This window comes from Myxine glutinosa, chromosome 1 (genome assembly GCF_964187855.1).
Source record: "Myxine glutinosa chromosome 1, kmMyxGlut1.1, whole genome shotgun sequence".
Taxonomy (NCBI): domain Eukaryota; kingdom Metazoa; phylum Chordata; class Myxini; order Myxiniformes; family Myxinidae; genus Myxine; species Myxine glutinosa.
Genome location: NC_136261.1, coordinates 446,250,340 through 446,274,639, shown reverse-complemented (window position 1 = coordinate 446,274,639; position 24,300 = coordinate 446,250,340). Strand labels below are relative to the sequence as shown.

The window sequence follows — 24,300 nt, the reverse complement described above, 5'->3', positions numbered from 1 at the left end:
AGCATCGGGTTTGTCTCATTTGGCTTCTTGGTCCTTTGTTCTGGTTCATCTCATCATTGTGTGTGCTCCTGTCCGGGCCTGCGGACACGGAGCATCGAGCATGGCCTGCGGACACGGTGCTTCGATCTGGGCCTGCGGACACAGAACATCGATCGGGGACTGCGGACATAGAGCGTCGATCCGGGCCTGCGGATACGGAGTGTCGATCTGTCCCTGTGGACACGGAGCAATCGATCTGGCCCTGTGGAAACGGAGCATCGATCTGGGCCTGCGGACACGGGGCATCGATCTGGCCCTGTGGACACAAAACAACGATCGGGGACTGCGGACACAGAGCATCGATCTGGCCCTGCGGACACAGAGTGTCGACTTGGCTTGTTGTTCTTCATTGCACGTCTTTAGTACCCTTGAGTTTGGGGGTTTCGTCCCCATTACGGTTACCTCTGCCATGACTCATTTAAATAAGCAGATACCTGTGATCATAAGACCAGGACACAGATGATCTCAGGTAATGGATCTCAGGACATTTAGACATTTCAAAGTTGTGAGTGTAAAACAAAAGCCTCAAATACAACGAACGCTCTTCTAACATTCCTCCTTTGCTCCTCTCAAATATAAGATCCATCAATAACAAATTTGATGAAGTGCCCATTTTATCTCAGAACCTTAAGGTGGACATATTGGCTCTCACAGAAACTTGTCTTGAGGAAAATACACCTGGAGAACTGTTTACTCTCCATTGTTTTTATATTTTTTCTGAACCTCGAGTTGGACGACCTGGTATACGTGTAGCACTATTACCTGGTGCAGGTGCAGCACTGCATGCACGACACCACTTGAAACCACGTGTTTTGTCGGTGACATACACCTGATAACATTAAAATCGAAGCGTTACGGGTTATCATGCGACCACCAAGGTTACCTCGAGAAGAATCTTATCTTATCATGTGTGTGTTGTATTACCCTCGTGCAGGTGGTAACACTGATAACTGTATAAATTATTTGATTTCAACAATTGATTTGTTACTGATACAATATCCAGGAGCTGGAGTTTCCATAGTCTGGATTTTAATGATCTGGACTTTACACTTCTTCTTGTAAACGACCGTTTAAAACAAGTAGTTGCACAACCTACGGGAGGGATCAATATCCTGCATAAAATTATCCCAAATTACCCCCATTTGTATTCTAATATCCAGATTCTACCCCCATGGGGATGAGTGATCACACTTGTGTTCTTTGGATACCCTTAGATTGGGTCCCGCAGTGTAATGTGGTAAGAAAAATACAATAGGTCACCTTAAATACAGTGGTTTGCGGAGTTTTGGGAGATGGATAACGCAATTCAGGTGGTAGCAGGTATTAAATCAATCGATCCAGGTACAAATTGTGATATTTTATGTGAAATAGTCAAAGAACAACTTGATCAGCATTTACCAACACAAGTTATCCGTTTTCATAAGACTGTTAAACCATGGATAACCTCCCAAGTCAAATCCATCATAAAACAAATACAGTATTCATGGTATCAAGGTGTTACAGCTCTTTGGTGTTACCTAAGAAATAACACCATAAGTTATATTTCTCAAGGTAAGAAAGGTTATCATAATACCAGGGTACACAAACTAAAATCGGATAACCCTGCAGGTTTGTATATACAGATTGAAATATTTATTCAAGATCCACAGGCCACAGGCTCTATAATGATACCAGGTATTGATTCTGATGATCCACAACAATACAAAAACACAGGTAACATAATCAACGAACATGTTATTGCTATAGCAGATCATTTATCCAGAATTGATAGAACAAAACTACCAGCATACCTACCCTCCCTGGTAAAATATCCTCGTGTTTTTGGTCTGACTATCTGCTGTGATCTTTCCGAGAAAAGCCACATGCCCAACCAAAATCCGACCCAAAATAGGTATTTAGTTTCTTCTCCGAAACTACACACACAATTTCGATGAAACTTGACTAGCACCTTCATCACCTGTAATGTACCAAATTTTGTTCACGAGAAAAAAAAAAAAAATCAAAGTCTGAGGAGATCTGTGGGGTTTGAATGATTGTTGCCCCTGATACAGGAAGATTCAGGACCCGCAGTCCCGTTTTCACCCCTCAGCCCAATTTGGGCTGAGGGGTATTGTCGTCACGGGCGGGCGGCCGGGCGTCCGGGTGTCCGGGTGTCCGGGCATCCGTCAACTTTTGGTTTCCGTCAATTTGAAGGAGAACGGCTTGTCCGATTAAATCCATTTTTGCAGTATGTTTTTGAGTTGAGCAGAGGAAGGTTTCTTTCGAAAATGGGCGCGCTGCGATTTTCAATATGGCCGCCACGGCAGCCATCCGGGCGTCCGTCAACTTTTGGTTTCCGTCAATTTCGAGCAGAACGGCTTGTCCGATTAAATCCATTTTTGCAGTGTGTGTTGGGGTTGAGTAGAGGAAGGGCCTTTTCCAAAATGGGCGCGCTGCGATTTTCAATATGGCCGCTACGGCAGCCATCTTGAAATTGGTTTCTGTCAATTTCGAGCAGAACGGCTTGGCCGATTAAATCCATTTTTGCAGGGTGTGTTGGGGTTGAATAGAGGAAGGTGCCTCTGAAAATGGGCGCGCTGCGATTTTCAATATGGCCGCCACGGCTTCCTTTCACCATGCATGGGCTGAGGGGTTACGCCCGCTTTGCGGTGCTATTTATTATTTCTACGATTATTCACTTTAATGTTGAACTGATGCATGATTTAACCAACTCGTCCATTGTTTGGATGAAATAATGTCGATGCTCGTCAGTGTACGACTACGATTAACCCATAATGCACTGTGCACTGAATGCATTGAGGTTCAGGCCCTTTGGGAGACTGGTTCCCAGGCAAGCAAAGCAAGCAAAGACTGGCTACAAGATAACTTGTCAGACACCGTTGTAAGACCAGTGGAATAATTCTTACAGGATGGATTGTGATCAAAGGCTGAAAATGGAAACCCCATTACATTTGAAGGATGGTTTGAAGCAGAGTTTAAGCTTTAAAACGGTGGCAGAGAAGAGTCCATTTTAGTCTCTGTTTTGGTCAGTAAAAGACTGGTGACAGACCCAAGAATTGACTTTTTTTCTTCTTCTTTTTTTCTTTTTTGTATACTGAATCGAGGCTCGTGAAAGAGCTAACATTTATTTCACAAACAAATCAACCAGACAAACAAAATATATAAAAAGAGGGAGCGGAAGACAAGATGGGGAAAGAAGGGGAAGCACACAAACACAACATTTGAGAGCAGGGAGATGTGTGGAAGGGAGAGGGCTTGGGGGGAGGAGGCGTGGGAAGGGGGGAGAGATATAAAACACAAGGGGACCGAAATTAGCGGGGGTAGAAAAGATCAAGGTTTTGGATGGGGGAAGATAAGAGATGGTGGTGAACAGCTGTTTTGAAGACCTGGAGGGAGGAGTGTGATTGAAGAGGGTGAGGGAGTTTGTTCCAGAGGCGGGAGAAAAGAGGAATGAAGGAGTGAAGGTGAGCAGAGAGTCTTGATTTTGGCAGTTTAACCATAAGAGGGTTGCAGGCAGATCTTGTGCGACCTGTAGGAATATTTGGGGGACAGAGCACAGAGAGAGCTGGGGGAGCAAGGCCGGAGAGGAGTCGGTAGAAGACAGAAAGACCACCTACCTGCCTGCGGTGAGTGAGTGAAAGGCCCTCAGAGATAGCTTCATCGCGGGAGATTCCAATGATTCTGAAAGCTTTGGATTCAACAGCGTGAAGCCGAGCCAGGTGTGAGGCAGGAGCACCAGCCCATAGGGGAGAACAGTATTCCATTGAGCTGCGGATGAAAGCCTTGTATGTGGTGAGGAGCTCAGGTGTGCCTAGGAAGGACTTCGCACGACGGAGGATGCCCAGTCGGCGACTGGCTTTGGAGGCCAGCTTGGAAATGTGGTTTTCCCAAGAAACATCATGGCAGATGGTGAGACCCAAAAGCTTGAGCGACAGAACTTCTTGGAGAGGATTGTTGAGAAAGTAGATGGGAGGGTTGTCCAGTCGATCTTTTCGGAGAGACATAGTAAGAGTGTGAGATTTGTCAGGATTGAAAGACATGTTCCACATGTTTGACCAGTCTGTGATTTTGTCCAGGTCTTCAGAGAGTGAGGAGGCTGCAGACTGCCGATCTGAGGGAAGAGGAATGGAGCGGCAGAGAGTGGAGTCATCAGCAAAGAGATACAGAGGATTTTCCAGAGAGTCGGAGAGATCATTGATAAAGACCAGAAAAAGCACAGGGCCCAGCACACTGCCTTGGGGATCTCCAGCCTGAACGGGAAGGGGAGATGAGAGAAATCCATTCAGGGCCACACGTTGACTACGACCAGAGAGGAAGTCCGCAAGCCATGCATGGAGATTTCCATGGATACCATAGGAGGAGAGTTTGGTGAGCAGAGCTGGGTGCCAGACCGTATCGAAGGCACGTGATATGTCAAGGGAGACAGCTCTGATTTCCTGTTTGGCATTGAGGACCTCCATCCATTGTTGAGACAGCAGAAGCAGCATGTCCAGAGTAGAGTGACCTGGTCTGAAACCAAATTGATGATCAGAGATCAAGCCAATGGAGAAGAGGAAAGATTTCATATCCGAAGCAATGATGGATTCCATGACTTTGCTGATAATTGGGAGCAGGCTGATTGGTCTGTAGTTGCAAGGATCTGTTTTTGCACCTTTTTGTGTAAAGCGGTAATGTTTGCTGATTTCCAGGATGCTGGCAGATGACCTTGAACAAAAGATAGGGTGAAAAGAACAGAGAGAGGGTGAGATAGAGCGGCAGAGCAGGATTTTAGGACCCGTGGGCTGATGCCATCTGGTCCAGTTGCAGAATCAGAGTCGAGGTTTGACAAAAACTCCTCCACCTTGTCAGGAGAGAAGGTCACAGAGTCCAGGAGCAGTTTGGTTCGACTGGGAAAGGTGGGAACAGAGAGAGATGGGTTTGGGACTAAGGATTTTGAGGCAAACACAGAGTTGAGGCATTCGGCTTTGTCACGTGCGATGTCAACTGTGTGGCCATTTGAGGTAAGGGAGGGGATGGAGGGGGAACAAACACCAGAAACGGACTTGACCAGACGCCACCAGGATTTGGAGGAAGGAGACAGGTTTGAGAGTTCATTCTTGAGTGAGGAGAGATAGTGCTTCCTGGCACTCCTGAGGGTAGACACACACTTGTTCCGAGCTTGGTGGAAGGAACTGAGATTTCCTTCAGTTGGATTAGCCTTCCAAGAGGCAAAGGCAAGTTGTTTCAGGGCAACTGCCTCACCACAAGATTCAGTGTACCATGGACGGGAGGAAGGGTAAGACAACTGAAGGCGAGATGGGATAAATCTGTGCATGAGAGAGATCAGTTTGCTTTGGAAGTATTCCCAGGAAGAATTGATGTCAGATGCAGTGGAGATGGGAGACCAATCCAGACGATTGATGGCTGCTTGAAGACCGTCCCAGTCGGCCTGAGTGAAATGCCAGACTCGTCGACGCTGAGGAGGCTCTCTGAGAATGGCCAGAGAGATGTCCACTTTGACAAGCACATGATCAGAAGAACCGATTGGAGCAGAAGAAGAGCAGCAGACATTAGCAGGGAAGTTAGTCATAACCAAGTCTAGAAGAGAAGATACTCCATTGGCTGAGATCCGGGTCGGGAAATTGACAGATTGTGTCAATCCCAGTGAGTCACAGAAGTCCTTTGCTGAGGTGCCATGACTGGTGAGAGAGGAACCCACACCCAACCAGGTGGCATGATGACAATTGAAGTCACCACATATGAGGAAGAGAGAGTTGGGATGAGTGGATAGAAGTTGGTCCATGTTGTCAGACAGTGAAATGTAGATGGAGTCATCACTGTTTGGGGGACGGTACAGAACACATATGAACAAAAGGTGGGAGCGGAGAGGAAGCCGTAGCCAGAGGTACTCCTGGGTGTGAGGAGGAGAGAGGGCAGTGCAAGGAGAGTGAGGAAGAGAGTTTTTGATAAAGATAGCCACCCCACCACCAGGCCGAGGCTCAGGTCTATCATACCGGTGGGAGTAACCAGGAAGAGATATTAAGGAATCAGAGACATCTTGAAGGAGGAAAGTCTCTGTTAAGCAGATCAAGTCTGGATTGTCAGAAGCAACCTGTATGGAGAGATCAGTCAGGTTTGAGCAAAGGCCCCGGATGTTTGAGGTCCATACCGTTAATGAAGAGAGAGGGGGAGCATCGGGTACAGGACAGGGGAGGGGAGGAGTAGGGTAAGATGAAGGATGAGAGGGGGAGGTAGGGAGAGCAGTTGTTTGTGTGTCAGCCATTACAGAAGAGTTCCAAGAAAGGGAAGGATGAGGAGGATGAAAGGTTTGAAGGTGAAGGGATGAGGCACAGTGAGGGGTTGTTTGAGGGGGGGCAGAGGAAAGAAGAAGGTTGGGGGGGGGGAGGTGGAGGTATGAGATAGAAGGGAGACGAAGTGGGGAGGAGGCAGCTTTGAGGAGGAGGGGGGAGGAGGGAGAATTGGAGAGGAATGGTATGGGGGGAGATTTGAATGGGAGGGGTTGGGGGGGAGTTTTGAAGGGGAGGAGTGAGGGGGGAGTTTAGGAGGGGAAGGGCAAGGGGGGAGTTCAGGAGAGGAAGGGCAAGGGGGGAGTTCAGGAGTGGAGGGGCAGGGGGGGAGTTTAAGAGTGGCGGGGCAAGGGGGGAGTTTAGGAGTGTAGGTGCAAGGGGAGGGATTTGGATGGGAGGGGCAAGAGGGGAGTTTAGAAAGTGGATGATTAATGAAAGACGAACATTGAAAACAAATTGGGTTTGTTGTGATTTTCAAGTTAGCAATCCGGTTCAGAATGATGGAGGAGGGATGGAATGAATGTGAATTTAGACCAAGTAGTGAGGGAGACGTATAAGATATTGAATTTCTTTTTTTTGAGGTGGAATGAGTTGGAGAGGAAATTGAGAAAAGCCTTTTAAATAGGAAGAAAAACAGCGTGTTGTAAAATACCACTGAGTAAAACACTGAAGGGGAAAGGTTATACATATTTAAATAATATTTAAACAGAACCGTGAACAATCTTATGTGCACAAAAATACCAACGGGGAAAGAGCCGAGAGGGACCACCACAAGTCACGTGAAGGGCAAACGGTCAACTTCAACATAATTTCAACATAATTTCAGAATTGATGGTTCAGAACAAGGGCAAGACTGACGATATAGTAGTACCACCGCAGTCATTCATTTCTTTGTTTCCAGAACTGAGCTGATCACAAATATATACAGTTACAACCAGACTGTGCAGAATCGAGAGGAGGGACCAGTTTCCATGTGTACAGGCTGTCGCTATACTCAAATTATTCCTGGTAGAACCACAAATATCCCTCATGTTCGTTCTCATCCACTTGCAGTAAAAACACCAACACAATGAGAAACTGACCAAGAACAGTGCTGACCAGAAGGGGAGACAGTGACTTTTTTGTATACTTAATCTCGGCCCCGCTGAGAGCTAACACATGGAACATATAATAAGGAAAACGGGAGAGAGGGCTAAGTGGGGGTACACAGGATAAACAAGATGGACAAAACAGGGACATTTTATTCAGGAAAGAAATCGGAATTTGAAGGAGGTGGATTTAAGGTGGATTAACGGGGGTAGAAAAGATCAAGATTTTAGATGAGGGAAGATATGAGATGGTGGTGAACACCTGTTTTAAAAACCTGGACGGAGGAGTGGGATTGAAGAGTGCGGGAGTTCATTCCCGAGGTGGAAAAAGAGGAATGAAAGAGTGACGGTCAGCAGAGAGTTGATTGTGGCAGTTTCACCATAAGAGGTTTACTGGCAGACCTTGTGCACCCTGCAGGAATATTTGGGAGACGGAGAATAGACAGAGCAGGGGGTGCAACGCCGGAGAGAATTTGATAGAAGATAGAACGCCCGCCAACGTGTCTGAGGTGAGAGAGTGAAAGGCCCTCATAAAGCAGGTTCATCGTGTGAGATATCAACAATCCTAAAAGCCTTGGTTTCTACAGCGTGAAGCCACACTCGGAATGAGGCAGGAGCACCAGCCCAGTGGGGAGAGCAATACTCCATCAAAGTGCGGATGAAACCTTTGTAGGTGGTAAGCAGCTCAGCAATGCCAAGGAAGGTCTTCACAGGATGGAGGATGCCCAGTTGGCAACTAGCCTCGGAAGCCAGCTTGGAAATGTCACTTTCCCTGGAAAGATCACAGCAGATAGTCAGACCAAAAAGCTTGAGTGACCAGAACTTCATCAAAGAGGATTGTTGGGAAAGTAGATGTGAGTTTTCCAGACAGTCTTTTCAGAGAGACAAGGTGAGAGTGTGATATTTATCTGGATTGAAAGACATGTTCCATGTGTTAAAACAGCTTGTAATAATTTTATCCAATTCTGCAGAGAGTTAGGAGGCTGCTTTTTGCCCGGAACTGTAGATTTGAGGGATGAGAGATTGAACGGCAGATGGTGGAGACATCAACAAAAAGATAAAGATTTCCAGAGTCAGAAAGATCACTAATGAAGGTTAGAAGAAGCACAGGGCCCAGAACACTATATTGAGGAACTCCAGCCTGGTCAGGAAGACGAGATGAGAGAATTTCATTTGGAGCCCCATGACAGGAACAAATCCATGAGCAATGCATGGAGATTTCCATGGATACCATAAGAGGAGAGTTTGGTGTGCAGGTTGGAGTGCCAGATCGCATCAAAAGCATGAGATATGTCAAGGTAGACGGCTCTGATTTCCTCTCTGGCATTGAGGACATCCGTCCATTGTTGAGACAGCCGTAGCAGTATATCCAGAGTAGAGTGTCCTGGTCTGAATCCAAATTGATGATCAAAGATCAAGCCATTTGACAAGAGGAAGGATTTAATGTCAGAAGTGATGATGGAATCCATGACCTTGCTGCTAATTGGGAGCAGGCTGGTTGTTCTGTAGTTGCAAGGATTTGTTTTTTGGAATTTTTGTTTTTTTAGTTTTTGGAATAATTATTCCTGCTTGGTCTGGTCTCTGGCCACATCAACTTGAATCTCCACCTTTTGGGGTGTATGGGAGGAGGGGTGGGCAGAGGAGGGGTTCGTTCCCCTCTTTTCTCTTCTTTGGGAGTCTGTGTTTACCTCCATTAACAATGCCTTACCTTTGATGTTGAGAAAACTGTGGTAGCAACCAGCTGTGTTGTCTTCCACATTGGGACCTGTGTAACTGAGATACTTGGCAGCAATCAGTGATGGCATGAAGTGCAGTCATGCCATGATGGTAAATGCTGTGCAGGGCTGGATGATGATGCAACCAAACTACCCGAGAATGATGATACAACCAAACTACACAAGAGGCGATGAAAAGCGAAACATAGCTTAACTAGAACAGCACTCGACAGAGAGCACACCTGCACGAGGTGAACAGTTTCTGTTTTGTTAGATCGGACCCGAATAGCTCAGATCTAGATCCCACTTGAACCAAAGGCAAATCGCTTGTTCTTGTCACTACTCCAACTCATGAACCAAGTTTTGTTATAATCGGTGCACAAGTTTTTCACATCTCGTGCTTTATATCGGTTTTTGTCCGATCTCTCAATGCTGAAGAATCTCTTTAAAAATGCTCGAATCCAGATCTTCACCAAAATCAAATCATTTCTTCATTTCTTTCGCAATAACGCACAAGATCAACCAAAATAGTTGAAAAATCTTCGATTTGGCAAGAAATAAAAAGTTGCTAATGAACACACCAATGAAAGTAGTGGGATATGTTCATTACTAATCAGCTTGTCCTATTCCTCATACATGTATTCCTCACTCCCCCCTCAGGAGACAAGCGTAGAGCTTCCCCTTCCCCTGAAGATCCCAAAGTCAAATTATTGGTGATAGTATCAGCCTCCGATGGGTCCAAACCGTTGGGTCCTAATAATCCTATTAAGTTGGTGGAACTTATCAAAAAAGAATTTGGCGACGTTTCTAGCCCTAAAAAGTTGAGATCTTGCATTCTATGAATTGAATGCAAATCGGCGCTCAGCGGGAACGAGGTGTGTTGAGAGGGTCGGGATGAGGTGTTGAGAGGGTCGGAACGAGGTGTTGAGAGGGTGGAGACGAGGTGTTGAAAGGTTTGGGACAAGGTGTTGAGAGGATTGGGGTGGGGTGTTGAGAGGGTGGTTGACAAGGTGTTGAGATGGTCGGGACAAGGTGTGGAGAGTTTCAGGATGAGGTGAATCGGGACAAGGTGTTGAGAGAGTCGCACTTTGGTGAGGCTCGGGTTTCGTGTCAAATTCCTAGGTATATGAGGAAGAGCCGCGGACTTATCCATGGGGTGGATCAGTCTATGGAAATTGATGAAAAGAAGTGAAACTTATCAGACAGTGGAGTTATCGACCCTCAAAGATCCTTTAGATGTATCAGCACAATCACAAGCAAAGATCTCAACATGGGTGTCTTGTTTTGATCTTTATTCTTTTCACAATAAAACACTCGCACACCATAAGGAAGTTGCAAACTGCTACTATACTGACACTGCAGAAACTATTACAGTGCAAACAAAATACTGTCGTGTGGTGCCCTCAATTATTACTAAAATAACCACGGAAGGCAAACGAGTGTTAATGTAGGCGTTCAGTTCAATTGTATGGCAGATTATATGCGAGAAGGGTACCGACTTACCTGGACGGGTCTCGCCGACAACTTCACCCTGCAAAAAATAACTCAAACCGAGGCGGATTTAAAATGTACAGGGAAAATAACAAAAGGGTTTATTAACATGGATGCTGATAACAAGAAAAGTGCAACAATAAACTAAAACCTAAATGGAGTGAGAGTGAGAGAGAGAGAGTGAGAGTGAGAGAGAGAGAGAGAGAGAGAGAGTGAGTGAGAGAGAGAGTGAGAGAGAGAGTGAGAGAGAGAGAGTGAGAGAGAGAGTGAGAGAGAGAGTGAGAGAGAGTGAGAGAGAGTGAGAGAGAGAGTGAGAGAGAGTGAGAGAAAGTGAGAGAGAGTGAGAGAGAGTGAGAGAGAGTGAGAGTGAGAGTGAGAGTGAGAGTGAGAGTGAGAGAGAGAGAGAGAGAGATAAGGCAAGAGAGGGTAAGAAGGTCACACAAGGAAGAGAGGAAGATGTCGGTCCAAAAGTTCTTTTATCATCGGGGTTGTCACGTCATCAGCGCTTCTCCACCAATCAGCGCACCGCTTCTTGCTTGCCTCTGCCATCCTCAGAGGTACCTGGCCAATTGACCTGCTGCTTCCTGCTGTCCTTCCCCTCTGCCAATCAGCGGGTAGCTTTTTGCTCCTGCCTGACCAATCACGGCTCCCTGGAGTGCGTCCCTGGCCTGCCTGTCCTTTGTGGTGATGTAACTGCCGCGGTCCCATCAGCAGTGGTCAGAACTGGCTTCTGGTTGGTTTTATTATATATTTATTGTTGTAATTTAATGGAACTTCCTCACTGTATATGGTGTGGTGCCAAAAAGGACAACAGATAAATCACATAGGGTAAGACATACAAGGAATAATCTGTCCTTATGCCCTAAGCTCGTTAACATGCCCCACCCCCTTGTGATGGGGACAAATATACAAGCTTAATCTGAACACGGTCTACAAAAGTACTTATTACATCAAGGTTTCTACACGACAATCGGAGCATACCAATTTATGCCGCCGCATTTCCTGGGCAAGGACTCGGGGACCCAATCCGGTGGCCGGCAGGGTTCAGGGACCACTTGAGGAGACCAGAGCAGAGTAGCAGGCAAATACACCGCACACATTATTGACCTTCATTTATTTCTCCCTGTGTCTGTATTTGAGTCCATATGGAGACATCTCAATTTAGGAATTCAGTGTTACCTTTTTATCGTGTTATCCTGGCATTTATTTTATGAAACTCATTATTTGTTGCATTCCCAATTTCTTGTTTGTCCTGTTTATTTGTTGGTGGTTCGGAAAACCCGCTTTGCGTCCGGCCGTGCAGGTTAGTCTTGTGACCCTCCACCCCCGCACGTGTAAAAGGAGCCACCATAGATTGAGCATACGCCTTGGAGTTAAAGCTCGGTTGGCCATCCGTCACCAAGGGGTGTTAATCCCAGCGGTGAACGTGACAATATTCACAACAACACAAAGTGCATTTGTGCTTTGGGGACCTCTCTTTATTGAGAAACCATTCACAAATTCAAGTTTCATGAAAAACATAGGCAGGAGTCTTCTTCTAATAAACAATTTTACAACATGGGTGTTCTCCCCATATCACACATGACAATGAAACATGGACTACAGCAAAGATTGAGTAAAACTTGATGTTCAAACTGCCATGGAAAGATGCCATCTGAGCATAACCAAAAATGGCCAAAAAAAAAAAACTAAATCAGATGGAAAACAAAATTCATACACACTGGTCATAATCAAAAAACTCAAAGGAACTTGGCTGGATACATAGCAAGGACAGAGACAAGAATTACAAACTGGCAACCTAAGCAAGACCTTGAAAGAAGCACAATGAGATCAAATATCAGATTGAGAGATTAAGTTCAATTATCATCAAGTTAAAAGAAAAACAACGAAATCAGATTTAAAAAACAAAATTCCGAAGCACGAGTCACAATAAAAAAAGAGAACAAAAAAAATCTAAAATCAAAAGTGAAAAAAACGAAGTTCTCCCAGAACTCAAAATCTCCACCTCCTTTTTCGGTAAAGTATCATTATTCATGAAACAGTTTGTGAAACTTCATTCTCACAACTTTTCTTCGAATCATCACGAAACCTTTGACAGCCTCCACTGTCGTTTGTTTGTCATCATATTCCCCGGAATACTTTTTAAGTACTGTTAGGGTTTTTTTGATCATCTGCATTCTCTGTTGCTCCAACTTTCATTGATACAATTTCAAGTTTCTTCAACTTAGAAATTATCTTAACCTCATTTTTCATATCCTGGTATTTCAGATTAAAGTTCTCCTGTATGGATCTACATACGTGATTTCAAATGGCCGCAATGATCAAAACCATTATCACATAATGAGCATTTGTGGGGCCGCTCTCCTGTATGGATCCTCATATGTAATTTGAAATCTCCTTTCGAGAGAAACCATTATCACATATCGAGAATTTGTGAGGTTGCTCTCCTGTATGGATCTTCATATGCTTATTCAAATTGCTGTTTTGAGAGAAACCTTTATCACATATCGAGCATTTGTGAATTAGGAATCGTGAAGACCCGGCCGGTGACCCGGAATTTGGTGACCCGGTGTGTACCCCGGTTTAGAATAGGTACAACATTTCGCTGCGTGTCGTAAGAGGCGACTAAAAGGGTTGACGTCAGGAAGGGCATCCGGCCATACAAACATTGCCTCAAAAAGACAACCATGCCAATTACAACTAGATATGGGCAGGGTACAGCCCAAAGTACCCCGTGGGGGACCCCACTCCCTCTCGTCAAAACTCAAGGTGGGGAACCCGATCGAAGCAAGGGTGGAAATCACTCCATTTATGACGAAAAGTCTGATGCCCGACGTGGAGATCGGTTTCTGAGGTTTGGGACATGGAATGTAGGGACAATGACAGGGTGATCAGTAGAAGTGGTGGAAGTATTGATCAGAAGAAGAGTGGACATATGTTCTGTGCAGGAGACAAGATGGAAGGGAAGTGGTGTGAGAATGGTGAAGGGTAGGCAGGGACAGAAATACAAATTTGTGTGGCAAGGGTGCCCAGAAGGCGTGAATGGTGTTGGTGTCCTGTTTTCTGAGGAGTTTGTAGACAGTGTGGTGAGTGTGACGAGAGTGAGTGATAGGTTGATGATGGTGAAAATGATGATTGGAAAGCTCTTGGTGAACGTCATCTCGGGATATGCTCCGCAGGTTGGTCGGAGCAATGAAGAGAAGGACAAGTTCTGGTGTGCAATAGAGAAGCTGATGGAAAACGTGAAAGATAAGGAAGTTGTTGTGGTAGGAGGAGACCTAAATGGACATGTGGGAAGGAGTATGGATGGTTTTGAGGGAGTTCATGGGGGTTACGGATATGGTGTGAGAAATGGAGAAGGTGAAAGGATTTTGGAGTTTGCTGATGGAGCTGATTTGTTGATTTGTAATACTCAGTTCCAGAAAGAGGATAATAAGCTTGTTACTTGCACGTCAGGTGGGTCGACGACAACCGTTGACTACCTGATGGTGCATAGGCGAGATAGGGGGGCACCTCCGGGACACAAAGGTGATCCCGGGAGAGGAGGCTGTTTCACAGCACCACTTGATTGTCTGCGACATGAGGTTGAAAGGTGCGAATAGAGCTCGGCGGATGAAGTACCAACCGAGAATGAAGGTGTGGAGGTTGAAAGAGGTGACAGTGAGGGAGGCATTAAAAGAGAGGCTGAGTATGGTAGAGGATGATGTGGTTGAGCTTGAAAGTGGTTGGATGTCAATGAAAGATAGTCTGTTGGGAGCCGTTGGTGAGGTATGTGGATGGACAAATGGACCACCGAGGCACTCGGAAACATGGTGGTGGGATGATGAAGTTGGAAAGAAGATTGACGAGAAGAGGAAGAAGTTCAAGGAGTGGCAGAAGGCGAAGGGTACGGGGGCAGAAAAGGAAGAGCATGAAAGTTATCAGGCAGCCAAGAAGGCTGCAAAGAAAGAGGTAGCAAAGGCGCAGGAGGCATGTAGGAAAATGTTCGGAGAACGATTGGATTTGGAAGAGGGTCAGAGAGCGGTATTCAGGATTGCAAAGCAGATAGCAAAAGAGAGGTGTGATGTGATGGGGGTGAGTTGCTTGAAGGATGAAGTGGGACAAATCGTTGTGGACCCAGATGGAATTAAAAGAAGATGGAAGAGATATATGGAAATACTTTTGAATGCAGAGAATGAATGGGATGGCAACATAGAGAGTAATCCAGTTTTCGGACCGGCAGATAAGATAACCGAGAAGGAAGTTGAGGAAGCGATTAAAGCAATGAAGAGTAGAAAAGCGGGAGGGCCGACGGGAGTTGTGGGAGATATGTTGAAGGCAGCGGGAAATTGGGGTGTGAAGAGAATGACAGAGATCTGAAATCTGGTGGTGAAAGAAGGCCGCATTCCAGTGGCTTGGGAACTGAGTACCCTCGTCCCTCCATACAAGGGGAAAGGTGACCCTCTGGACTGTGGCTCATATCGAGCGATAAAGTTATTAGAGCATGGAATGAAGGTATTGGAAAGGGTGTTGGAGGACCGGGCCGCGTGGTGCTGACCAGACAAACATGGTGTGGTGCTGACCGGGCTGACGTGGTGCTGACTGGGCAAACGTGGTGTGGTGCTGGCCGGGCCGCCGTGGTGGTGACCGGGCAAACATGGTGTGGTGCTGACCGGGCCGCCATGGTGCTGACCAGGCAAACGTGGTGTGGTGCTGACCGGGCTGACGTGGTGTGGTGCTGACCAGACCGCCGTGGTGCTGACCGGGCAAACGTGGTGTAGTGCTGGCCGGGCCGCCGTGGTGCTGACCGGGCAAACGCGGCGTGGTGCTGGCGGGGGCCCCACGGCCGTGGTGCCCCCCCCCCGAATTTCAATGTTTTAAACGTTTCCCAGTGTGTACCCTGGATTTAGAATAGGTACAGTGAACTGAATAGGTACATTCGGCTTCAACAACTGAATACCTGCGTGTCGTAAGAGATGACTAAGAGGGTTGGCGTCAGGAAGGGCATCCGGCCATAAAAACATTGCCTCAAAAAGTGAACCATGACAATTACAACTACATATGGGCAGGGTACAGCCCGAAGTGGAGATCGGTTTCTGGGGTTTGGGACGTGGAGTGTGGGGGCAGTGGCGGGGAGGTCGGGAGGGGTGGTGGAGTTGTTGGTCGGAGGAGGAGTGGACATGTGTTGTGTGCGGGGGACGGGATGTAATGGGGGTGGTGTGGGGGTGGTGGGGGGTGAGCAGGGACGGAAGTGCAGGTTTGTGTGGCAGGGGTGCCTGGGGGGCGTGGGTGGTGTTGGTGTGCTGTTTTCTGAGGGGTTTGTGGACGGTGTGGTGGGTGTGGCTGGTGTGAGTGGTGGGTTGATGATGGTGAGGGTGATGATTGGAGGGCTCTTGGTGAACGTCATCTCGGGATGTGCTCCGCGGGTTGGTCGGGGCAGTGGGGAGAAGGACGGGTTCTGGTGTGCGATGGAGAGGCTGATGGAGGACATAGGGGATGGGGGGGGGGGTTGTTGTGGTGGGGGAGACCTGGATGGACGTGTGGGAGGGAGTGTGGATGGTTTTGGGGGAGTTCATGGGGGTTGCGGGTGTGGTGTGGGGGATGGAGAGGGTGAAAGGATTTTGGAGTTTACTGATGGAGCTGATTTGTTGATTTGTGGTACTCAGTTCCAGGGGGGGGGGGGGGGGATGGTGGGCTTGTTGCATGCACGTCGGGTGGGTCGACGACAACTGTTGACTGCCTGGTGGTGCGTGGGCAGGATACCTGCGGGATGCGGGGGTGGTCCCGGGGGGGGGGGGGGAGGCTGTTTCGCGGCGCCGCTTGGTTGTCTGCGACATGGGGGTGGGGGGTGCGGGGGGAGCTCGGCGGGTGGGGTGCCGGCCGAGGGTGGGGGTGTGGAGGTTGAGGATGGTGGTGGTGGGGGAGGCATTTAAAGAGGGGCTGGGTAGGGTGGAGGATGGTGTGGTTGAGCTTGAGGGTGGTTGGATGTCGGTGAGGGCTGGTCTGTTGGGAGCCATTGGTGGGGTGTGTGGATGGACGGGAGGACCGCCGAGGCACTCGGAGGCATGGTGGTGGGATGATGAAGTTGGGGGGGGGGGGGGATTGGCGAGAAGAGGTGGAGGTTCGGGGGGTGGTGGGGGGTGCCGGAGCAGAAACAGCAGAGCGTGGGGGTTGTGGGGCAGCCAGGAAGGCTGCAGGGAGAGGGGTGGCGGAGGCACGGGAGGCGTGTAGGAAAATGTTCGGAGAACGCTTGGATTCGGGGGAGTGTCGGAGAGCGGTATTCGGGATTGCGGGGCAGATGGCGAGGGAGGGGTGTGGTGTGATGGGGGTGGGTTGCTTTGGGGATGGGGTGGAACGGATCGTTGTGGACCCGGATGGAGTTAAGGGAGGATGGAGGAGATGTATGGAGGTGCTGTTGAGTGCAGAGGGTGGGTGGGGTGGCAACATGGAGAGTGGCCCAGTTTTGGGACCAGCAGAAAGGATGGCTGAGGGGGAGGTTGAGGAAGCCATGGGGGCGGTGAAGAGTGGAGAAGCGGGAGGGCCTACGGAAGTTGTGGGGGATGTGTTGAGGGCGGCGGGAGGTTGGGGTGTGGGGGGAATGACAGAGATCTGTAGTCTGGCGGTGGGGGAGGGCAGCATTCTAGTGGATTGGGGGCTGAGTGCCCTCGTCCCTCTGCGCAAGATTTTGGAGTTTGCTCGTACCGAGTGATGGGGTTGTTGGAGCATGGCATGAAGGTGTTGGAGGGGGTGTTGGGGAGGAGGATGGGGTGGAGGGTGGAGATCAACGGGATGCAGTTTGGATTTTTGCCGGGGCAAGGAATGACAGACGTGCTTTTTGTTGTGGGGCGGTTGCGGGAGAAGTGCGTGGAGGGGAGGAGGGGATTGTTTCTTGGGTTTGTTGGTCTGGAGGGGGAATTCGATGGGGTTCCACACGGGGTGTTGGCATGGGCAGTGAGGGGGTTGGGGGTGGGGGGGGTGGTTGGTCAGAGAGGTGGTGGCAGTGTGCGGGGGAGTGCGCACAGCTGTGGGGGTGAGGGGCACGAGCAGAGGTGGGTTTGGGGTGGGGGTGGGAGTGGGGGTGCATCGGGGGTCGGTGCTGAGTCCACTACTATTTGTGGCTGTGGTGGAGGTGCTGGCTCGGAGCATGGAGGGGGGTTTGCCGTGGGAGTTGTTGTGTGCAGATGGTCTGGTGTTGATTGTGGAGGGTGTGGATGGACTGAAGGAAGGGATGGGCGGGTGGAGGGAATGTGTGGAGACGGGGGGTCTGCAGGTGAGCCTCGGAGGGACGAGGACGATGGCGGGTGGTGGAGCATGTGGTGGGGTGGAGGGAACTGGGAAGTGGCCCTGTGCTGTGTGCAGGGGGGGGGGGGGTGTCGGAGTGGACTCCATTCGGTGTGCGGTGTGCGCTGAGTGGGTTCATCGAGGGTGTGGTGATCTGGGAGGGTCGTTGGCCAGTGTGGCACCTGCATTAAAATGTGGGGTGTGCACGGAGAGAGCTGCACATGGAGGAGGTGTTGAGTTGGATCTTGGAGACGGCGTGAAGCTGTAAGGTGTGAAAACATTTTGCTGCCTCGGAGACATGCTGGGTGGAGAGGGTGGATCGGACTCGGCGGTGGTTGCTGGGGTGGGGTGTGCATGGGGGAAGTTTCGGGGGCTGGGTGGCGTGCTGGTGGGGAGGGGAGTGCCATTGGGGCTGAGGGGAGGGGTGTATGCTGCATGTGTGAGAAGTGTTGTGGTTTGTGGGAGCGAGGCATGGGTGGTGAACGTGGAGCGGCGGCGAGGGTTGGAGGGGGTGGAAGTGCGAGTGGTTCGGTGGATGTGTGGAGTGTCGTTGAGGGAGAGGAAGACAAATGATGAATGGCGAAAAATGATGGGAGCGGAGCCTGTGATTGATGCTGTGGGGAGGAGCGGGTTGTGATGGTTTGGTCGTGTGTTGGGGATGGGTGAGGGTGGCTGGTTGGGAGGAGTGATGGAGATGAATGTGGAAGGAAGTGGAGGATGGGGAAGACCGAGAGGGGCTTGGCTGGGGATGGTGGAAGAAGCTTTGCGGGCAGGGGGGTTAGCGGGGAGGGATGCAGAGGATAGGGCGGGATGGAGAGGATTGTCATGGTGTCCGTAAGGCTAACCCCCGCTCTAGCAGGGAAAATGGCCTTAAAATGCATGTTGTTGTTGTTGTTGTTGTTGTTGGAGAGGAGGATAAGGAAGAAAGTGAAGCTTGACGAAATGCAGTTTGGATTTATGCCAGGGAGAGGTACGACAGACGCGCTTTTTATTGTGAGGCAGTTGCAGGAGAAGTACATGGAGAAGAGGCAGAAGTTGCTTCTTGGGTTTGTTGATCTGGGGAAAACATTCGATAGGGTTCCACGTGAAGTAGTGACATGGGCATTGAGGAAGTTAGGAGTGGAGGAATGGTTGATCAGAGTAGTGATGGCAATGTACAAAAGAGCGCGCACAGCTGTAAGGACGAAGGACGGGAACAGTGGTGAGTTTGAGGTGAAGGTGGGAGTGCATCAGGGGTCGGTACTAAGTCCACTACTATTTGTAGCTGTGATGGAGGTGCTGGCTTGGAACGTAAAGGAGGGTTTACCGTGGGAGTTGTTGTATGCAGATGATCTGGTGTTGATTGCAGAAAGTATGGATGGACTGAAGGAGAAGATGAACAAGTGGAAGGAATGTATGGAGACGAAAGGTCTGAAGGTGAATATTGGAAAAACAAAGGTGATGGCAAGTGGTAAAGCATGTGGTGAGGTGAAAAGAACTGGGAAGTAGCCATGTGCTTTGTGCAGGAAGGGTGTCGGAGTGAACTCAATACAACGTACAATGTGCGCTGAGTGGGTTCATCAAAAATGTAGTGGTTTGAGAGGGTCATTAACCAGTGTGGCAGCTACATTGAAGTGTAAGGATTGCACAGAGGGAGCTGCAGATGGAGGAAATGTTGAGTTGGATCTTGGAGATGGCATGAAGCTGGAAGGTGTGAAAACATTTTGCTACCTAGGAGACATGCTGAATGGAGAAGGTGGATCAGACTCGGCAACGGTTGCTAGAGTGAGATGTGCATGGAAGAAGCTTTGGGAACTGAGTGGCGTGCTGACGAGGAGGGGAGTGTCGTTGAAGCTGAAGAGAAAGGTGTATGCTGCATGTGTGAGAAGTGTTATGATTTATGGGAGCCAGACATGGGTAATGAACGTAGAGCAGCAACGAAGGCTGGAAAGGGTGGAAATGCGAATGGTTTGGTGGATGTGTGGAGTATCGTTGAGAGAGAGGAAGCCAAATAATGAATTGCGAAAGATGATGGGAATAGAGCCTGTGATGGATGATGTGAAGAGAAACAGTTTGAGATGGTTTGGTCATGTGTTGAGGAAGGATGAAAGTTACTGTTTGAGAAGAGTGATGGAAATGAATGTGGAAGGAAGTAGAGGACGGGGAAGACCGAGAAAGACTTGGCTAAAGATGGTCGAAGAAGAAATGCGGGCAAGGGGGTTAACAAGGGGAGATGCAGAAAATAGGTCAAAATGGAGAAGATTGTCATAGGGACCGCAAGGCTAACCCCCGCTCTTGCAGGGAAAATGGCCTTTAAAATGCCTGTTGTGTTGTTGAGCATTTGTGAGGTCACTGTCCTGCATGGATCTCCATATGTTTATTCAAATTGCTGCTTTGAGAGAAACCTTTATCACATATCGAGTATTTGTGAGGTTGCTCTCCTGTATGGATCCTCATACGTGCTTTCAAATGGCCACTTTGAGAGAAACCTTTATCACATATCGAGCATTTGGGAGGTTGCTCTCCTGTACGGATCTTCATATGTGATTTCAAATCGTCTTTTCGAGAGAAATCTTTATCACATATCGAGCATTTATAAGGACGCTCTCCAGTATGTATCCTCAGATGCGATTTCAAATGGCCGCTTTGAGAGAAACCTTTATCACATAGAGCATTTGGGAGGTTGCTCTCCTGTATGGATCCTCATATGTGATTTCAAAACGTCTTTTCGAGAGAAATCCTTATCACATATCGAGCATTTAAAAGGACGCTCTCCAGTATGGATCCTCATATGTGATTTCAAAACGTCTTTTCGAGAGAAATCTTGATCACATATCGAGCATTGATAAGGACGCTCTCCAGTATGTATCCTCATGTGCGATTTCAAATGTCCGCTATGAGAGAAACCTTTATCACATATCGAGCATTTGGGAGGTTGCTCTCCTGTATGGATCCTCATATGTGATTTCAAATCGTCTTTTCGAGAGAAATCTTTATCACATATCGAGCATTTATAAGGACGCTCTCCAGTATGTATCCTCAGATGTGATTTCAAATGGCCGCTTTGAGAGAAAACTTGATCACATATCGAGCATTTGTGAGGTTGCTCTCCTGTATGGACCCTCAGGTGCAATTTCAAACTGCTGTTTTCAGAGAAACCTCTATCACATATCGAGCATTTATAAGGACGCTCTCCTGTATGGATCTTCATATGTTTATTCAAATGGCATTTTTGAGAGAAATCTTTATCACATATCGAGCATTTGTAAGGTCGCTCTCCTGTATGGATCTTCATATGTGATTTCAAATGGCATTTTTGAGAGAAATATTTATCACATATCGAGCATTTGTGAGGTTGCTCTCCTGTATGGATCTTCACATGTGATTTCAAATGGCATTTTTGAGAGAAATCTTTATCACATATCGAGCATTTGTAAGGTTGCTCTCCTGTATGGATCCTTATATGTAATTTCAAATATTCTTTTCGAGAGAAATCTTTATCGCATATCGAGCATTTGTGAGGTTGCTCTCCTGTATGGATCGTCAGGTGCAATTTCAAACTGCTGTTTTCAGAGAAACCTCCATCACATATCGAGCATTTATAAGGACGCTCTCCTGTATGTATCCTCATATGTGATTTCAAATGGCTGCTCTGAGAGAAACCTTTATCACAGATCGAGCATTTGTGAGGATGCTCTCCTGCATGGATCCTCATATGTAATTTCAATTTGCTATTTTGAGAGAAACCTTTATCACATATCGAGCATTTGTAAGGTCGCTCTCCTGTATGGATCCTCATATGTAATTTCAAATCGTCTTTTCGAGAGAAATCTTTATCGCATATCAAGCATTTGTGAGGTCGCTCTCCTGTATGGATCCTCAGGTGCAATTTCAAACTGCTGTTTTCAGAGAAACCTCTATCACATATCGAGCATTTATAAGGACACTCTCCTGCATGTATCCTCATATGTAATTTCAATTTGCTATTTTGAGAGAAACCTTTATCACATATCGAGCATTTGTGGGGACGCTCTCCTGTATGTATCCTCATATGTAATTTCAATTTGCTATTTTGAGAGAAACCTTTATCACATATCGAGCATTTATAAGGACGCTCTCCAGTATGTATCCTCAGATGTGATTTCAAATGGCCGCTTTGAGAGAAACCTTTATCACATAGAGCATTTGGGATGTTGCTCTCCTGTATGGATCCTCATATGTGATTTCAAAACGTCTTTTCAAGAGAAACCTTTATCACATATCGAGCATTTGTGAGGTCGCTCTCCTGTATGGATCCTCACATGTAAATTCAAATGGCCGCTATGAGAGAAACCTTTATCACATATCGAGCATTTATGAGGTCACTCTCCTGTATGGATCTTCATATGCAATTTCAAATTGCTTTTTGTCGAGAAACCTTCATCACAGACAACAGTTTCAAAGCACCAGTATCACAGTCATTTGTGCTGGTGTTTTCCAGTGTGGATCCTCACGTGCATTTTGATTTCACTAATTGAAGCAAAATCCGTCTGCACACATTACACTTCTGAGGTGTAATCCTTTCCAGAACCTTTTTGTGTTTGTTTCATTTAATATTAATCTTGGTGTTGCGAAGCCCAGACGTGCACTTATATTTTATGGAAGGTGAGTCTTGATCTCAAAGTTGCTTCTTCAAAAAAGGCTTCTTCCTCACCGTCAAGCTGTGACTGGACCTTCTTTGTCCCATATTACTTCTTGATTGTTCGACAGAAACAAAGAACACAACATTTAATTTTTTTGTCAAAATTGAAATGCAAAATATTAAACATATTTCCGAAAATTATATATTTTTTCAACACAAAAGATTGTTTATTGAATTTTTATATTTCCACTCACCAGTAGTTGCAAAACATGAAGCACTCCCGTTTGTCATGCGAATAGCATCTGAACCTTCCTTTGCAGAAGCACATTTTGAATCTTCTGTGACAGATGAATCGTTGTTGTGTTGTCTGCCTTCCAGACAGTCTGCCTTTACAGGATAGACATCACCTGTGTACAAATCAGTGTCAGTCTTTTGCAGGAAATGAGATTGAGAACCATCTTGAGAGTTCATAGAACATGTTTTGCCATGGAATGTATACTTCAATTTAAATACAACAATGAAGTTAAAGACTGTTAAAAAGAAAAATTATGGACGTTTCGCACTCGTGAAGCAGTCTTCGACATCACCCTTATTCACCACCCTATTTAACATGTCCAAGTACTGCTAAACTGGGGGTTAGTGGAAGTAACAAGAAGGCGATTGCTGTTCAACAGTGTTCAAGTATTTCATTCAATTTAAATAAAATAAAGATTGTAAAATTCGCCGAAAATATTTCTGGAATTTACTGGCATTAGAAAATTCTCAAAATTTCCTTTCACAAAGCTCAGAACAAGTGTGTGTCTCCCCTCGCCACTCCACTCCGAAACAACCCCCTCACCCTCCCCTTCCCAAACTCCCCACTCCTCCTAAATTCCCCCCTCACTCCTTCCCTTCAAATCGATCCCCTCCTCCTTCCCTTCAAATCTCCCCACCCTCCTTTTTCTCCAATTCTCCCCTCTCACCCCTCCACCTCAAAGTGACCTCGCTGCTTCCTCTCCTTTCCAACTCTCACCTCCATCTCCTCCAACCTTCTTCCTCCCCTCAAACAACACCTCACTGTGCCTCACCCAAACACCATCAAACCTTTTGTCCTCCTCATCCTTCCCGTTCCCCAAGCTATTCTGAAATCTCTGACACACTATCAACAGCTCTCTCTCCCTCCTCCTCCTCCTCTTCCACATCTTACCTGACCCCTCCGCTCCCCTGTCCTGTATCTGATGCTTCCCCTTCCTCTTAATTAACGATATGGACCTCAAACATCCGGGGCCTTTACTCAAACTTGACCAATCTCTCTATACAGGTTGGTTCTAACAAATCAGACTTGATCTGCTTAACATATACTTTCCTCCATCATGATGTCTCTGATTCCTTAATATCTCTCCTTGGTTACTCCCTCCTCCGGTATGATAGACCTGAGCCTCGTCCTGGAGGTGGGATTGCTATCTTTGTAAAAAACTCTCTTCCTCACTCTACCTGCACTGCCTTCTCTCCACCCCACCCCCAGGAGTACCTCTGGCTACGGCTTCCTCTCCGCTCCCACGTTTTGTTCATATGTGTTCTGTACCGTCCACCAAACAGTGATGACTCCATCCACATCTTGCTATCTGATAACATGGACCAACATCTATCGACTCATCCCAACTCTCTGTTCTTCATGACATATGTGGTGATTTCAGTTGTCATCATGCCAGCTGGCTGGGTGTAGGTACCTCTCTCACCAGCCATGGCTCCTCAGCAAAGCACTTCTGCGAGACTCATTAGGACTGACACAATCTGTCAATTTCCTGACCAGAATCTCAGTCAACGGAGCATCTTCTCTT

General features: G+C 47.4%; 2 protein-coding genes across 2 annotated transcripts in view; one reads left to right on the top strand and one right to left on the bottom strand.

The window, feature by feature from the left end:
- LOC137418556 (E3 ubiquitin/ISG15 ligase TRIM25-like) overlaps positions 1–24,300 on the top strand; it is a 1,139,870-nt gene that overhangs the window by 447,374 nt on the left and 668,196 nt on the right. The gene's annotated exons all lie outside the window — the stretch shown is intronic.
- LOC137420645 (uncharacterized) lies at positions 20,522–21,658 on the bottom strand. The gene has a single exon (XM_078771132.1). It carries the CDS (start codon positions 21,656–21,658, stop codon positions 20,522–20,524), a length of 1,137 nt encoding a protein of 378 aa, XP_078627258.1.

Excerpts from the sequence above, each read along its gene's own strand:
- LOC137420645 (XM_078771132.1), bottom strand. The coding sequence starts at position 21,658 with ATGAGGATCCATACAGGAGAGCGACCTTACAAATGCTCGATATGTGAT.